Source organism: Muscardinus avellanarius, assembly GCF_963383645.1.
Source record: "Muscardinus avellanarius genome assembly, chromosome: X".
Classification (NCBI taxonomy): Eukaryota; Metazoa; Chordata; class Mammalia; order Rodentia; family Gliridae; genus Muscardinus; species Muscardinus avellanarius.
The window spans coordinates 103,041,388-103,059,799 of record NC_137792.1 but is presented as its reverse complement, the minus strand read 5'-3'; the positions used below and the strand labels follow the sequence as shown (position 1 = coordinate 103,059,799).

Below are 18,412 nucleotides of genomic sequence, written 5' to 3'. Positions count from 1 at the left end.
CTATAAGACTTTATCTTCTCATTAGTAAAATAGGAATGTTGGAGAAGATAATCTTTAAGATCTTTTCCAACTCTAATATCTATGGATCAATGATTGCTTAAAACTCTTAGGTACATAACTGGGGAACCTGAGACTTAGAGAAGCCATGTACTTGCTTCAGGCTACCCACCAATATTGAATTCAGCCTTTGACTCAGCTCTGGAAAAAGGCACAGCCACAACAGGTAGAGGTCAGCTTGGGCTGGTGCTTCTGTCCCCAGAAGCCATTCTTTGGGGTATATGAATCACTATGAACTCATTTAAAGAGAATGCATCAGATTCGGAACAGACCTAATATTATAATTGTTCTCCTGCTGCTCAAGGCCAAAAGGAGGGCAACATTTGGCTTCTTCCCACTGAGTACTGGTGCCAGAGTAGGTACCAAATCGACTTCTAGTAGATCACAGGACTTCAACAGAGAAGTCTGGGAAAGAGAGATTGTAAAAACTCTACATCACTATTCTGTCCTGTGTGCTTAACTGGTAGGCAAGCCCTATGCTAAGTTCTTCCCTTGGATGAATTCATCAAATCTTCATAACAACCTTGTTAGCCCTATTCACAGACAAAGAAAGTGTCGGGGTAAAGAGCATTTAAATAAACTACCCAAGTAAACTAGTGATGCCAAAAGTTGAATCCAAATGAATCTAGCTGAGCTTATAACCCTACCTACTATATTATATTGTCTCTAACTGTTCACAGTGTGCTAGGCAAGTAGGTGTTCTAGACATCCTAGATTCAATGGCACCTAATTGTGTCTCTGGAATTACCATCCATAATTCTTGAGCAGTTTGTAGACACGTGCCTTTTGGTTTTCAGATCTATTCCCCGCTTATTTCAGTCAGAATCTTCACTGCTATGATCTAAAATCTTGAAATTAAAATTTTTGAGGGTGTTGAGGTTTATTTGCTTATTGGTCTGTATATTTCAGTCTGTATGTATAGTCCATTTAGGACAGCTGCCAAACAAGAGCCTAGGTTATAGATCCTTAAGGCATGATGGTGGGAAGGAGAGAGAGAGAGAGAGAGAGAGAGAGAGAGAGAGAGAGAGAGAGAGAGAGAGAGAGAGAGAGAGAGAGAGAGAGAAAGAAAGAGAGGAGGTGCAAGGGCCACACCCCCAGGGACCCACCTCTCCACATATCTGCCTCCAGACCATGAGGTCTAAGAGGCATTTTTTTTTTGGTGGTACTGGGGTTCCTGGAAGCCCTTCTACCTCGGGGCTACACTCCCAGACCTATTTTTACATTTTCATTTTGGAAACAGGGTCTCCTAAGCCAGCGCACGGCTGGCTTCGAACCTGCGAGATCCTCCTGTCTCCGCCTCCCAAGCGCGGGGATTACAAGCGTGCGCCACCACACCCGGCTAAGAGGCATTTTACTTTCAAACCAAATCACCTCTTGTCTTCTGAGAACTACATTTTTTAAGTCTCCCTTGCTTTCTTATTTCTTTTGTCTAATGAGACACACCTACAGGGGATTGGTGTGCTGGAGGAAGGGAGAAGCAATGTTATTTTCCCTATTATCAGCTTCAGAGAAGTATTTTCTTGTGATAGTTTATATTTCTCCATGGATCCAGCTTCCCCTAAACACCTTCCACTAAACATGATAGGGAGGGAAAGCCTGGGGTGATGTGCTCCTCCATTCCTGGTTCCTGTTTCTAACAGGCTGACACACTATGCTTTTAGCTTCCACATGGCAAAATTGGTTTCTGGGTTCAAATATCATCACCTTCTCCTATTACCCATGTATCCCTAGGAATGATACCAGTTTCCTATGATTGTCGAAGGCTGGGTTACCTCATCATCCTTGTTTAGCTTCTTAACTATGCAGGTATGATATGTTCCCTGTATTAAATGCTCTTGATTTAAAAGACCCAGTGTTGTTTCTGTTTCTCTGATGAATGCAGATACTTTTCTATAATCCCAAGGCTACTCACATCATATATACTGGTTTATATCTTTTAGAGCACATATTAAAATCTCTATCTTGTTTGCTTATTTATTGTCTATATTACCTCCTCTTCAAGTAGATTGTACATTCTTTGTCTGGCATCCTATCACAATGCTTGGCACATAGGAGCTCAATAATATTGTTGAATAAATACATCCATCAAAAAATTCAAGTTTTTCTTTGAATATCTCCTAGATGACAGACACTGTTGAAAAAGATACCAAGTAGTAAAAATTTATTGTTACTGCTTCCAAAAAATAAAAATAACAACTGTATAATTCCACCTAAGCAACAGGGGTTGCCATATGAACATACCACATATTGGATGAGTTAACAGAAATTTATCTTCTCACAATCCTAGAGGCTAGAAGTCTGAGATCAAGTTGTCATCAGGGTTGGTTTCTTCTGAGGCCTCTCTCCTGGGCTTACAGATAACTATTTTTTCCCTGCATCTTCACATGATCTTCATTCTGTAATTGTCTGTAACCAAGTTTCCTATTCTATAGATTTATTAGTCATATTTGATTAGGCCCCACCCGAATGGTATCATTTTAACCCTCTTTAAGGGCCTTATATTCAAGTACATTCTGAGGTACTAAGGGTTAGGATATCAACATATGTAATTAGAGGTGGCACAATTAAGCCAGTAATAATCAGTAAATAAAAAAATCCTTTCCAGTTGGGAGAGTTAAATGGAGGTAAATTAGTACTTAAATGAAAAATGATAAAACCAGGGCATGGAAGTATTCCTGGAAGGCATTCTGAAGGTGGTATGGCCAGTGCCAGATCTTAAGGAGTCATGATAGTTTGGATGGGTTAGTTGGCAGGGAACTTGCATCCAAGATGCTCAGTGTTAATGAAGGTCCAGAGGTAGGAAAGTGAAGAGACATTGTAGAATCACACTGATGTCTAGACTACCAGACTTGGAAGGACACTGAAGGGTCACACAAGCCAAATCCTCATTTGGTTCATCAATCCCTCTCCAAAAGACCTTTCATTTTGTTTGTACACCTCTCATAATTGGAAGCTCATCAAGGCTTCAATCTTTGGCCAGGTTTATCTGGCCAAAACAATGGCTTGGATGAAGAGGGAGAGTTTTCTAAGAAGTAGAGTACAATAAGGTTGTGTGATGCCAGTGACGTCTTTGGATTCTCATCTTATTTTACTGTGTTACTTTGGGCAGATGTCTTTCAACCTCTGGGTTTCAGTATTCCTGTCTGCCTGGGGGGGGGTAATTAACACTCTCTGCTGTGCCTGCCACACAGAGTTATTGTGAGGATTATATGGAATAATAATGGGTGTGAATGTGACTTCAGCAAATGCAAAGGTGTCAGCCTGGGTTGCATTGCCCAGAAATGAGGGCATCATGAAGAGGTGGGTGGTTTCTCCGTTTGCCTGTTTTGCTGATGTACATTTGACTCATTCTCAGCAAAATAAGCAAATGGAAAATTCATCCATCATCAGACTACCTTTCATGCTCCTGAGGGTATGGAGGAGAAGCCTGTGTGTGTGTGTGTGTGTGTGTGTGTGTGTGTGTGTGTGTGAGAGAGAGAGAGAGAGAGAGAGAGAGAGAGAGAGAGAGAGAGAGAGAACACGAACCAAATGAAGTTTGAAAAGCTGCAGAGGGTAAGGTTGAGGCTTTGTCTTTTTTTAATGTGACCTGATGCATATTTCTTGTCTTTTCCCAGCCTCCATTTATTTATCTGTAAAATGGAGACACTAATGTGTGCTTCCTGGGGAGTCCCTCTGAGAAGAAAAAGTAATGCAGATGAAAGCCCCAAGAGTGCACACACTGTAAGGGAGAAGACCCCAGGGGAGTAGGCAGAGGAAAGGCTTGGGGGAGGGAAGCTTGAGAGTGCTGGCTTCCTTGGAGCCGCATCTTATTATTAAGAGGTTGGCCCAACACCTTTTGCAACTTTGGAGAGGACTTTCCGCTGACTCAACACAATTGGGAAGCCCCACAATAAACAGCATCTAACTCCAGCGCAGCGGGAAGCTCAGACAGAGGTGGCAGCTGCCTTCTCCCTGGCGGAGGTTATTCGCCCCATTCTCGCCTGCATCTCACCCCCCACCCCGCCCCAGTTCTCAAGCCTTGGTGAGGGGACAGAGGCAGACCACTGGAATCCCCCCTCCCGTGCTTCTCACAGCCAAGCCCCCGGGGAGCAGCAGGGCGGAGAGGCTGAGCCTGCGGGCTGGCATGGAACAACCTGACTGAAGGCGAGGTCCGGGGCGGAGGGGATTGGGCTGTAGAGCTGTGGAGGAGGGGAGGCGGAGGGGGCGCTTGGGCTCTCGCTCGCTCCAGCCCAGCCCTCCTAGCCAGCCCGCGACAACCCGCGCCAGCCACAGGGCCTCAGAGAAGCCGGACTTCGCGGGCACCATGCAGTGGATTAGGGGCGGATCGGGACTGGTGAGTGCACGTAGCCCTGGCTTCCCCTGCTTGAGTCTTAGTCCCCCAGCCCCACCTCCAGTCCTTCCAACCAGCCTACACGCAGGGAGCCCCCTAGGCTCTGCCCACCCCCCTCACCGCCGTCCTTGAGACACCAGTGAGCTCGCTGTGGCCATTTTAGGCGCCCCAGTTCACCCGCCTGCCCAAGAAAGACCCCTCCCATCCCCCTACGCATTTCTGCATTTCTGCCGTCCTCTGAGATTGGGGTAGGGGTTAGATGAGATGTTCAGAAGCAGCCCAGAGGTCACCTGGGAGGCTAGAGAGACAAGGGGCTGGCAGAGGGGCTCTGGGAGCAATGAAGCTCACAGGATGCAGGCAAGCTGGCACGGGCTTGGGGGAACAGTCACAAAGCCTGGGATTTTGGAGGGGGCCTTATGGGATAGCTGCATGGCCCCCCACTAAGCTGCGTGTACCCCCTGCTCCTAGCCAGCTTCAGGGCATGAGCTCCAGAAAGCCACTGTAGGGGAAGCTGCCTGGGGGAGCCCTGCAACCCTTCCTTGCTTGCCAGGGCTGGGGTCACCCTGGCCACATTTGGGGCTTTGTCAAGGCTAGAGAGCTGCAAAAAAACCCATCTTAAAATTGGGTCTGGACCACATTCAGGTAGCCGAGCCTCTCCCCCCCCCCATCCCAAGGAGTGTGTGCTGTGTGTATGTTTAGTATCATCGTCCAACAGTTCATTTTATGCCATGGTGCTTCCTTTCCTACCTGGAGACCTTGGAATGACTTCCCTTTGCAGAGAGGAAGTAGTGCCTGCATCTTGATGTCTCTCTGACTCAGCCAGCAGTAGCTGAAGCATACTCAGGGATTCTGGGGAGTGGGAGGCCACAATGACTTTGCCCTCAGCCAAGAGACATGGACAAGAGGGTCTTGGAGGGCAGTTGAGTTGGGTCAGCAGGTACTGATGACAGTATCAGCTCATACTTCTGCACTGCCATCCACCACCCGCAGCTGAAGCGAAGTAACCTTAAGCAATTGGGCAATTTTTGATATTTAACTCTTTTTGGTTCCCCTTCTAAAAGGGAGGAAGGAATCTGTTGCGAACTAGGACTGTATTCAGAGGGACTGTCCTCTTCCTTACAGTTTTCTCAGGGTCTCTGTTTCAGTAGTTCTTAAAGGCATCTGATTTAAATAGCTAAGTGCAAGGACTTTAAGAGACCTCCCTCCCTGGGGTCCCATTAAGACTCTATCAATTGTTTGTACAACCAGAAATGGTTAGAGTAGGTAAAGATATTTGAGTCCTTGTTCTCCAACCAGTAAAAAGAAGACTCAGAGTAGAAGAGCTTTGTTCAAGGCATATCTAAGTCTAGCACCTGAGTCTGCTGACTTTCCCTCACTGTCCTTCCTCACTGCTCCACAGAATCATCTGCTTAAGTGATGCTGAGAGAGGCAGGAAGGAACAAAGTGTCATGATCTTGGGAAAGGACCTTCAGTGTGAACAAATGCCATAAAATTGCCTGAAAAGCCCCATCCCAGTCTTGGCATTTCTAGTAGCTGGACTGGGTGAGACTTCCCTCTTCTTCCAAATATATTGTAGTATTGAGGCCCAGGGCCAACTATGGACAACATACTAAATTAATGGAGAATGTTGAAGTTTGGCCAGTTGTGCATGATAGAGAAGAGAGTGGCAGACATCTTGAGAAGAGTATGTAATTAAAGGCTGATTGATGAGAAAAATCTGGTTATAATACTTTTAAGGGACTGAGGCAGTAAATATTATATGAAAAGAGCATTTATTTAGCCACTTTACAGAATTCAAGGGTTAGGAGTAATAAACTCCATTTTTGTTTAGGAGGCAGAAAACCTCTAGTTCTGGACCTGCTATTAACTGTTTGATGGGAGTGCTTTCGGCCTCAGATTTATCACCTTTAAATGGTGCTATTAATGATAAATACCTTCCATGCATGAGATTCTACATTTCCTAGGAGTACATGTTGGATAAAAGTTTAGTGGCTTATCAGGAAGTAGTGTGTAGCCACCATTTTATAATGTGGCTCGTCAAAAGTTCTTTGCTCTTGTTTCTTTGTTGTTGTTGTTGTTGTTTGTTTGTTTGTTTCATTTGCAAAGGACCTGAAATACTGATTGAGCTTCTTAAAATAGTGAGATTTCGTTTTAGAACATTTGATTATTGTTAACTTATTTCAAGTATTATATGTAATCCATGGTCCTTGAACATAAGACATTGTTTAGGATTTTATAGAATAAAATTCATCTCTGTAAATGGAGGGTATTAAACTGTGAGTTCCCATTGGATGACAAATTGTTCAGGATATTTATTCATAGCTTCTGTCTGCAATGCTAGTTTGTACTGGGTTAGGCAGTGTGCCTAAAGTGGAAAGAACAGTCTTCTCAGAGTCACAAGTCTGAGATTAAGAGCCTGGCTTTTATATTTTTCAGTTCTAAAACACTTGCATATTGTCAAACCTCTTTCATCCTCAGTATTCTCATCCATAAAATGAGGCTAAAAGACCCCCCATCTTATAGGCACTATTGAGGTCATTAATTTATTTAAATATATAGAGTATCTAGGGGATCTACCATGAATTGGCACTGATCTAGATCAGAGGAAACAGCAATGGACAAAAACAAATTCCTCATTCCCAGAGAGCTTACATTTTAGGGTAAGGAAAAGGCCACTACATAGTCTCACAAATGAATATATAATATGTTTTGATGTGCTAAGCACTAAGGAAACCCTGGTAAGAGAACATGTTGAGAGAGGGAGTGGAACAATTTGATAGATCAGTCAAAGGCTCTCTGATTAAGGGACATTGGAGCAGAGATGTGAAGAAATTGAAGGACTAAGTTCCACATATATGTTTAGAAGAGATTTCTGGGCACAAGGAACACGCAGAAATAGTACCACTGGTTTCTTTAAGGAGCAATATCCGCCAACCCTATAATCCCAGCACTTGGAAGCCCTAGACAGGAGGATTGCAGGTTCGAGGTCAGTCTCAGCAACTTAACAAGATTCTGTTTCAAATTAAAAGAAAAAAATTAAGAGAGCCAGGCGTGGTGGTGCACGCTTGTAATCCCAGCATTTGTGAGGCTGAGACCGAAGGATCACGGTTCTCGGACAGCCTCAGCTACTTAGTGAGGCCCTTTGCAACTCAGTGAGACCCTGTTTAAAAATAAAGAATAAAAAATTGTAGCTCGGAGATCGAATGCCCCTGGGTTCCATCCCCAGGCCCGCAAAAAAATAAAATAAAAATTAAGAGGACTGGGGGTAGAGCTCAGAGGTAGAATATCCCCAGATCCTGGGGATAAAAAATTTGTTAGTGGAAGAACGGTATGTGAAATAGGAGAATAAACAAACCAATTTTATAAGGTAATTAATGTGACGGATATGGGGAGCATTGGAAGATTTTGAACAGATGAGGGGCATAATCTGACTTAAATTTTAACAGGAGAATAGATTATAGTGAGTCAAAGACAAGATCTGTGAGGAGGCTTTTACAGTAGTTCAGGTTAGAGGTGATGATAGTTTGGAACATGATGGTAGAGATAATCTATCTAGTGAAATGTCTGTACCTAACACTGTTTGTAGTTGGTCTAGTCTTTCTCCTTTCTAATCACTTGTTTGGGCCCTGAGATGGTTCACAGTGGGGCTAGAAAGAACAGAGTGGCGATATGGATGCAAGGGCATTTTATATAGACATCAATTACGAATGATCTGCTTTGGGCTTTTGGACACTGGTGAGGCTAATTGAGGGTTGATTCTCTGTAGATAACCAGTGAATTAGTTTCTTGCTTTCTGAGATTCTGAGAAGATTAAGTATATTATTAGTACTTTTGGAGATTTACTTCCTGGGGTAATATGGCAGCTTCAGAAAGTCTTTAGTGATTTCTCTGGTTCCATCAATCCTAGCATTTGACCTCCGTTCTTCATGCTCCAAGATGAGCGCTGAAACCCCAGAAAACTTATTAACACAGATATTTTGGAAGGGAAAAATAGAAAGGAAATGATTTGACCCCTCCTTTTTAAGTCTTCCCAGAAGACCTATTTACTACTTCTTATTTATCTTTAAAGAGCCGAGTCATAGCTGCTTCCAGTTGCAAGGAAAACTAGGGAATACTGCGATTATACTGAGTGGCAATGCATACAACTAAATATTGTAGGAGGGGTTTCTGATGTAAAGAAGGAAGAAGGTGGATATGATGGTGCATGCCTGTACTCCTAATACTTGGGCTGAGACAGGAGGAACACAAGTTCAAGGTCGGTCTCAGCAACTTAGTGAGACCTTGCTTCAAAATAAAAAATGGCTGGGGATATAGCTATGAGGTAGAAAACCCCTGGGTTTAATCCCTAGTACCACACATACAAAAAAAAGAGGAGGAATAGGAGGAAAGGAGGAGGAAGAATGGGCTGCTAGGGGACAACTAGCAATCATTGTAATAGTGGGTCTTCCTATATGTCTGCCAGTGTAGAAACACAGAATCAAAAGTATGAACTCAGCTTTAGAATGTGAGCCAAAGCCTGATAAATGTTACTAATAGTAAAAATGCTGCCATCCATCCTGTGAAGTATCAATCAAGACTCTCAACACATCCTCTCTTCCTGTTCTTCCAATGATGAGCCTTTTTATAAAGGAAGTGGAGGATGTTATCCTTTACTGAAATAGGGAATGCAAAACAAACCAGTGAGCAGTGTTTGTAGAGGGGATAGAGAAGGGAAATGTCTGAGCCCTGGTGAGTTTGAGCCCTGGTGAGTTTGAGATGCTTGAAACAATCTTGCATTGTAGATATCTAATAGGGAGCTGGTGATCAAGATAGCTTGCTCAGAAGGGATTGGGAGGAATTCTGATAGATGAAGTTCTGAGAGTAGATGACAAACTACCAAACATTTAAAAATGCTATTCAGAGTTAGGTGAAGCTGAGGCAGGAGGATGGCAAGTTTGAGGAAAGCCTGGGCAACTTAGTGAGATCATATCTGAAACACCAGAAAGGGCTGGAGATATAGCTCAGTGGTAGAGTGCTTGCCTAGCGTATGTGAGACCCTGCTTTGAATCCCTAGTGTCACAAGAAACAAACAAAAAATCCTAAAACAATCGAAAATACACACACACACACACACACACACACACACACACACACACACAGCAGAGCCTGGGAAAATGAGAGGTAGGAGCAGAACTTGAGCCTTCTTTTTGAGGTCTCCCAAACTTGAGTAGACCCAAACTATTTTATTATCTGTTTTCCAGAACTTCCAGGGCAGCACTCCAGTATCAAGCTTTACTTTCTGCAGTGCTCGACTGCGGTGTCCAAGTTGCATGACCTTGTGGATAACGTTGCCCAATTCTTTAGATCAGGGGTCATCAAGATAGCCTGCTGGCCAAATCTCACAAGCTAAGAATGTTTTTTTACTTTTATATATGGTTAGGAAAAAATAAAAATTAAAGTATTTTGTGATAAAAGCATATGAAGTTATGTGAAATTCAAATGTCAAGGTATATCCCTAAAGTTTTATTAGTGCATGCTCTTACCCATTCATTTATCCTCTATGGCTACTTATTTAATACTGTGAACTCAGGGGCATTCTACCTCTGAGCTATACCCCCAGCCCTTTTTTATTTTTGTTTTGAAACAGGGTCTCCATAAGTTGCTAAGGACCTTACTACATTGCCAAGGCTGGCCTTGAACCTGTGATGCTTCTGTCTCAGCCTCCCAAGTACTGGGATTACAGGCATGGGTCACCACACTCAGCTATCTATGGCTATTTAAACAGAGTTAAGTAATTGTAATGAAGACCAAATGGACCACAGTGCCTAAAATATTTATTAGTTGGCCCTTTACAAAAAATGATGTGTTTATTCATGCCTTGGAACCATAGATTTGCCATGGCAGTTGCTTTGGAAGGTGGAAAAAGGAGAAGACAGAAGTCTGGATCTCTCACTTCTGACTTATTCATAGTACCTGGGAATTCACTTTATATGTTGAGCTGTTGCTTAATATTTTAAAAAGGGATTTGGCTCATTCTGTATTCTCCTTATTCCTTAGACAAAATATTCAAATATTGCTCATTTTATGTATTGTTAATACTAAGGCTGAGACAGGGAAAATGTTTCACCCAATACCACACAGCTATGTGATAACTGGAAATGAATTCACAGATCCAAATTCCCAGGTAAGTGTTTCTTCTTCTGTGAGGGAAATTTAGTCAGGCCAAAGGAGGGGAAGCTCACCAGTTATGTGCCAGTGATAATAACCATTATCTCAATCAATCCTCACATTAGCCCCTAAGAAATGCGTCTCAATGTCTACACTTATTCATTTGTTAATTTATAAATTCATACAACAAATATTCACTCAGCATCTCCTATTTGTCAGGTACTCCTCTAGACAAAACTGAAAAATTTCCATGCCTTCCCCAAGTTCATAAGTTAGTCCGGCTTAGAAACAAGGATAGACAGCTTAAGCATTTTGCTCAGGATTATAGAAAAGGCCACATTCAATTTCAAGTCCAGATGTCTGACTGCAAAAGCCTTACTCTTTCTGCAACCCACCTAGACTGATCTATTCCTTCTTCCTCATCAACCAACTGATTCCTTACCCATATACCCATCTACTCATATATCTACCTGTCAGTCCACTCATCCATCTGGTTATCTATACAAGGTATTTATTTATTTTTTATTCTTTGGTACTGGGTATTAAACCCAGGGGCTTTCTACTTCTGAACTTCACCTCAGCTCTTTTTATATTATATTTTGAAACCGATTCTCTCTAGGTTGTTGAGAGTCTCGCTAAGTTGCTGAGGCTGGTCTAAAACCTGTGATCCTTCTGTCTCAGCCTCCCAAGTACTGGGAATATAGGCCTGCGCCACCACGCCCAGCTATATGCAAGGTATTTATTGATCCCTTCTAAACTGCTGTGTGCTCGTGATATAGCAGGAACAGTCTCCTAGTTTTCATCCCTCTATCCTGCTGTCAGTGATATATGTAATGATTAAGGGCACAGACTCCAGGCCCAGATTCCCCATAATCAAATACTTTTTCTAGCCACTTACTCTTTCTGTACTTTTGGACATCCTAGTTCATGCCTTAGTGTCCTTAACTTTACAGCTGGGAATATAGCAGTGCATACCTATTTCACAGTGTAATTGTAAAGACTGAATGAGTGAATGCACGTAAAGCACCTTGAACAGTGTCTGACACATATTAAAAGCTATATAAATATTTCTTGTTATTACTGTTACATTTCCTTGAGAGTTAGAGCTCATCCCAGTTGGCTCAGAAACACAGCTTCATCTGCGTAGGATCACTGACTAATCATGTTACATTCCTTAGGGTCCTTTCATGCTAATCTGAGAAAGAAATTTATGTCAATACTTAATAATGACTCAATATGTTCCCTTTCTCATGTAATAGATGCATGACAAAATTATATACTTAATCTTGAATAGGATAATACATGCTCTGGCTACAAAATTAAAAGAGTAAGAAAGGTAATGTGTTGAATAGTAAGTCTCCATCCTTCCCCTGGTCCTGTTATCTAATCCCGTTCCCTAGAGGCAGCCACTTTCATTGGTCTTTTAGGTGTTTATAAATAGATATTCCTCACCTTTACAATCATATACCTATGTGTACACACACACACACACACACACGTGCACACACAGTGCATAAACACACAGCACACGTTTTCTTTACTTAATACATATGGCAGTGTATTTTAAGAGTTTTAGACTTTACTATGTTAAATTTAACAAAAAATTAACAGTATACTTTGGAGATTATTCTACATCAGTTCAAGTGGCGATGTCTCCTTTTGTAAAGCTACATAGGCTTCTGCTGTGTCCTTATTGATGGCTGGTTAGGTTGTCTCCAGTCATTAGCCATAATAAATAAGATATAATGGGTTTTAAAGAAATGGATGTTTATTAAGTAGCTATGGTATCCAAGGCACTGTACCAGACTAAACTACGAGTGAGTCAAGCAAGATAATGGTTTATACTTTCAAGAAGATCCTTTTTCAGGAAGTGAATCTTAGTTGGTGGTGTTGTTGCTGTTGTTGTTTACCAGTGAGGTTTCTTTCTTTTTCTTTTTTAAAAATTTTTATCGGTGCATTGTAGTCATACATCTTAATGGATTACAAGATGGTAAAAAGATAAAAGAATGCCTTTGTTTTTAAAATATATTCTTTTTTCTATTTATTTTTGTTGGTGCATTGTAGTCTCACATCATAATGTAGTTCATAGTGATCGTGACAGACATACACACAGCAGTTGGTGAGTTTTCCCCTGGCTCTCTCCTCACTTTTCCTCTTTTGTACATGAATTTTTTGATTGAGTAGAAAAGAAATAAAGCCAGCCTAGGCTAAATACTATAGGAAGTATTTCCAGAAGAGCAAGAGCACCGTGTAGGAAGGATTCAGAGGCCTGAGTGGGACTTCCAAAAAGAGATGGTATCTAAGCTGTACTTTTAAGTCCTTCAGATAGCAGAGTTGGCTTGGGGTGGGAAGTAGGCAGAGATGATACAAGCAAAGGATACAAAATAAAACAGATAAATGGGGCGCTGAAGAAATAGTATGACCTAAAAATAGCTTGTGGGTGTTCTGGTGTGGCTGGACCGTGATTCTGGCAAGCTACGCTGGGGCCAGATCAAGAAGAGCTTTGACTGCCAAGTGCAAAAGTTTTGCCTGGTGAAAGGATAGAATGCTAAAACTGAGTGGCAGAGTCTATTCCTTTGGTGATACAGGCAGAGGGGAGGGATTGCATTTGATGAGTGGAAGCACACTACATAAATAATAAAATACAGGGCCTATAATACTCTGACTCAAACAAGTGTCTGTTGTTGGAATTCCATGGGGAAAATTACGATGATAAAACGGATTAATCTGGGTTTGAATCCTGCCTCCACTAGCAGCTGTAGCTTTGTGTCATTAGATAAATCACTATAAACCTCTGAAAAAAGACCAGTGTTGCAGCTCAAGCAGTAAGGCTTTTTGTTTCATTCATGTCTTCAATTAATTGAACAAGGCTCACTCAGATTGTGTGTGTGTGTGTGTGTGTGTGTGTGTGTGTGTTTTGGGGGAGCAGCCACTTTTACTCAGTCTGCTGAGTCACATGTTAACCACAGCCAGAAACACCCTCACAGACAAACTCATAGCAATGTTTTACAAAATACCTGGGTACCCCATGGCCAAGTCATGTAGATATATAAAAACTAACACATAGCCTCACTTGTGTGGTCTGCTGTGAGAATCATGAGTAGACATAGACAAGAAAGGACTTTATGATCGGTTTTGCTCTTTAGCTATAAGGGATTGTTATTCCTGATAAGCCAGAAAGACACACACTTGGTTGGGCAGAGTCAGATGTTTCACACTGCCCCTATTCAGATTTTATAAGATCAGACCTATCATTTTTCTTTGCATACTAAGAGATCCAATAGGAGTTTCATTTACAAGGGACAGTTACATTTCTTTGTGCCTCATCACAAGTCTTCCTAGATTCTTTGCTCAAGAACAGACTGAGAAAGGCTTCCAGACAGCCCCGTGACATTATGAGAGGAACTTCTTTGGATCCCATTGCTTTGAAAATTTTTTCATGTCATGATATTTATATTTGTGCATGTGCATGCATATGTATATCTCTGTGTCTTCCATTAATAACATGACTAGTTCTTCAAGTGATTAAGCTGAAAAGTAATGAAAACAAGACAATGGGGAAAAGAAACACATTCAGCTATCTCTAAGAGGGCCTACTGCTACCAGGAGATGCCCTGTCAAAGGGCCTGTCTGGCATATCAGGGAAGTGACATTTAAGCTGAGCCAGCTGCACAGGGATCTCGGGGGAAGATCCTAACACATTTGGATTACAAAAAATAAAGCTGGAGACAGTGAGGTTTGTGAGTCGAGGGGAGGCAACAGGAGAAGCATATAAAAGGCTGCAGGTTGAAAAAGCTTGGCATGATTGGGAGATAGAAAGAAAGCCATTATAAGTCAGGCATGGTAGCACACACCTATAATTCTAGTACTTGACTGGCGGAGACAGGAGGGTTGTAAGTTCTAGGCCAGACTCAGCAACCTAATGAGATCCTATTTCAAAAGTAAAAAATAAAAAGGGTTAGAGATATACCTTGGAGGTAGAACTCCCCTTGGTTCAATCCCCAGTGGAAGCAAGAAAAGAAAACCAGCCAGTGTTACTGGAACATGAGGAGAGAGAGAGAGTTGAGTGGCATAACAAGAAAGCTGAGAGTAAGAGAGGCACCATCTCACATAGGACTTCTTAATTCTAGAAAAGATGTGCACTGGCTGTACTCAAAGGCAGTAGTTAAGTGTTCAATAGTATGGGCTCTGGAACCAGAGCACCTGGGTTCAAATTCAGACTCTATTACTCTATCTTAGCTATGTGACCTTGAACATGTCGTCTAATTCTTCTGTGCCTCAGTTATCCCTTTTGTAAAGTGGGGACAGTAATTGTACTGTCCATGGTGTTATTGTATAGAGAATGAGTTAACATGCTTATAGTGTGCATGGAAGTACTGGGCACATGGGAACTGCAATTTATTCTAAACACAGTCGAAAGAGTGTCTGAATCAGTGGAATGATGGGGCCTAGTTGTGATCTAAGATGACTTTTATAATAAAGCTCTATAAAGAATGGATCAAAGAGGATGAAAGTGGAGATGAGGCATTAAATTGAGGGACTGCTGCAAAATTGTAGTGAGTGGAGTTGGATAGACGAAGGCAGATTGCTATCCGTTTTGAAGATAGAACCAATGGGACATGCTGCTAGATTGAGAGAGGTGTAGAACAGGAAGAAAACAATATTGGAGTTGGGAGTTTTCTAACTCTGTCACTGACCATCTGTGTAATTTTGAGCAAACCATTTCACCTTTTTAAGTTTCAGTTTCCTTATTTATTAGCCAGGCTTCTCCTGAGAAAAACCAATAGGAGTCTGATGTAGCAGTGCACGCCTGTAATTCCAGTACCTAGGAGGCTGAGGCTGGGGGGTTGTCAGTTTGAGGACAGCCTCAGCAACTTAGTGAGAACCTCAACAACTTAGTGAGACCCTGTTTTAAGATTAAAAATAAATAAAAATAGGGCTTGGGGTATGGTTTAGAGGTAGAATGCCCCTGTGAACAACTGTCATTAGCACATACAAAATAAAGAACCAATAGTGTGTGTGAGAAGGAGGAGGAGGAGGAGGAGGGATTTGTTTTAAGGAACTGGCTCATATAATTATGGCCGTGCAATTCTAAAATCTCCAGGGTAGGCTGGCAGGCTGGAGACTTAGGGAAAAATTGCAATCTAAGTCAAATGTAGTCTGCTGGCAGGATTCTTTCTTGCTCAGGGTATATCAGTCATAGACCACTAATATTTTCACCTGATTGAATGAGGCCCCACCCATATTATGGAGAATAATCTGCTTTACCAAAGCACATTCATTTAAATGTAAATCTTGCACTGGGAGTGTAGCTCAGTGGTAGAGCATACTCCTAGTCCCTGGGTTCTATCTCCAGGACTATGATGAAATAAAAATAAAAAGTAATAACCTCATTTTAAAAAATATCATCCAGAAAAACACTTTCACAGAAATACTCAGGATAATGTTTGACCTAATATCTGTACACCATGGCTCAGCCAAGTTGACACATAAAAATATCTATCACCGCTTGTCTGTAAAACTGTAATAATGGCAGTATATGGTCATTGGTATTTTTGTGATGATGAAATAATCTCTGTAAAGCACTTGGGACAGTGTCTTTCACAGAGGAAGGACTTAATTAGTGAGAGCCAATACTACTTCATTATAATAACCCTTCCCATTTGTTTGGTATTTTTCATTTTCAGAACTTTTGTTTTCACTCACATGCATGAATACATATAATCCTTACAACACTCTTCCTACATTAAATTTGGAGTATCTAATGCTGGAAGAGATGAAGGATCGTTTCCACACAGCTACCTCCAGAGCCAGGATGAGAAAGGTGTGTGGCTCCATAGTAGCTCTTTGGGCATTACTCTCCACACTTGCAGGAGTGGATGCTTGTCTGGCCTTCTTCATTCCAGAAGTGAGGGAAGACCCAAATAAGATCATGAATGCACTAAATCTAGACTGTGATAGCTTACATTTACCAAACCAGCATTACCAAACTAGGCACTGTTCTGTTTCACATGTGTACCTAATTTCCTCTTCCAAACAATCCTCTCAGGTGGACAGAATTCTCCAGTAGAAAAAACTACCAAGCCAGCAGTACTGGTGCATGCCTCCAATCCCAGTACTTGGGAGGTGGAAACAGGAGGATCTCAGGTTTGAGGCCAGCCTCAGCAATGTAGGGAGACTCCACAACTTAGCAAAACCTTGTTTCAATTTAAAAATAAAATGGGGTTGGGGGTGTGGTTCAGGGGTAGAATGCACCTGGGTGCAATCCCCAGTATGTTACAAACAAAAGAATAAGAACAGGAAGAGGAGGAGGAGGAGGAGGAGGAGGAGAAGGAGGGGGAGGAGGAGGAGGAGGAGGAGGAGGAGAAGGAGGGGGAGGAGGAGGAGGAGGAGGAGGAGAAGGAGGGGGAGGAGGAGGAGGAGGAGGAGGAGGAGGAGAAGGAGGGGGAGGAGGAGGAGGAGAAGGAGGGGGAGGAGGAGGAGGAGGAGGAGGAGGAGGAGGAGGAGGAGGTGGAGGAGGAGGAGGAAAAACAGAAACTGCCAGGTAGGGTGTGAAAGACAAAGGGACCCTAAGGTCATGTGTTAGAAGACCCAAGTGACATTCTGCTCCCTCCTCCAATACTCTGCATTCCAGAGAGGGTGAAACTCAGGGAAGCCCTTAGGAGTATTGGGAGACAAGCTCATTTGGGTATGTAAAGGCAAGGAGGTCTGTCAGAATATCTTTGGAATACAGAGCAGGAAATCTGTAAAGGTTTGTGGAATGGTTGAGCCCTAGGCCGTCTGTAGCCACTGAGCCTGGAGCTGGCTCCAGAGAAGGCAGAAGTATTCCCAGCAAATGCTTCCTTGGGTCCAGATCAGTTATGGCAGGCATTGAGGTGAGGGGTATATGCTGAAACAGGAAGCCTCAGGAGTTCTTCCTGGGAAAAGTACTTAAAATCCACTGGATACCAGTTTACAAATATGCAAAATGGGACATTTCTTTCCCTCCATCTGTTCCTCCACACATACAAACATTCCTTTTTTTATTTCTCACTGAACAATAATTATTGAGCACCTGCTGTGTAGTAGGCACGGTTCTAGGCACTGAACAGTGAACAAAACAGACAAAAATCTTGTCTAAATGGAACAGATATTCTTGTAGGAAAGATACATGCTAAAGCAAAGATTAAATAAAATATGTAGAATGTTAGTTCTAAGTGCTAAGGAGAAAAAATACAGCAGGGAAGAGGGATAAAGACGTATGTGTGTGGGTGGTTAAAATTTTAGATTCCTATTTCCTGCGCATTTCCCTTACAAGGTTGCCATGAGGTTGGTATGCAACAAAAGGCCACAGAATTTAGGAAGCTGCAAAGTGCTATTTAAATATAAGGTACAGTGAGTTATTCTTGGTAGACAATTTTCTTTAGTTCCTTATTTTCTATTCCCTTCTTCATTATCATTATGGTGAAACATCAAAACTTCTGGCCTGGAGGTTGGAAAACTTGGGTTTCTAAGCCTGGTCCTGGTATGACAGTCTCTTAAAATCCCAAATATGTAGAGCTGTGCAGATTATAAAGCACTTTTCCAGCTGGGCGCAGTGGCACGCACCTGAAATCTCAGTACTGGGGAGGCTGAGAAAGGAGGATCACAGGTTCCAGGCCAGCTTCAGCAATTTAATGAGGCCGTTTCAAAATAAAAGATAAAAAGGGCTGTGGTTTGTAGATTGGAGACAGAATGCCCTGGTTTCAATCCCTAATATCAAAAAATAAATAAAGACTTTTCTCCAGAGCAGGGTCTTCTGGTTCTTAATCCCTTGTTCTGGTTCTTAATCCCTTGTTCTTTCCATTCCCATGAATGAGAGCTGTGGTAAGTCATTTTCTTCCACTTTTGTAAAAATGG

The 18,412-nt window shown here is 42.2% G+C and overlaps 1 protein-coding gene across 5 annotated transcripts in view; it reads left to right on the top strand.

Moving 5' to 3' along the window:
• Positions 1-4,360: 4,360 nt before the first annotated feature.
• The window catches only part of ARHGEF9 (Cdc42 guanine nucleotide exchange factor 9), a gene marked incomplete at both ends in the record, with an annotated part of 158,874 nt that continues 144,822 nt past the window's right edge, over positions 4,361-18,412 (top strand). For all 5 annotated transcript variants that reach the window (XM_080718336.1, XM_080718334.1, XM_080718335.1 and 2 more), the window contains one exon: positions 4,361-4,390. In XM_080718336.1, the coding sequence (XP_080574462.1) occupies positions 4,361-4,390 (30 nt within the window). The remainder of the gene's footprint in view (positions 4,391-18,412) is intronic.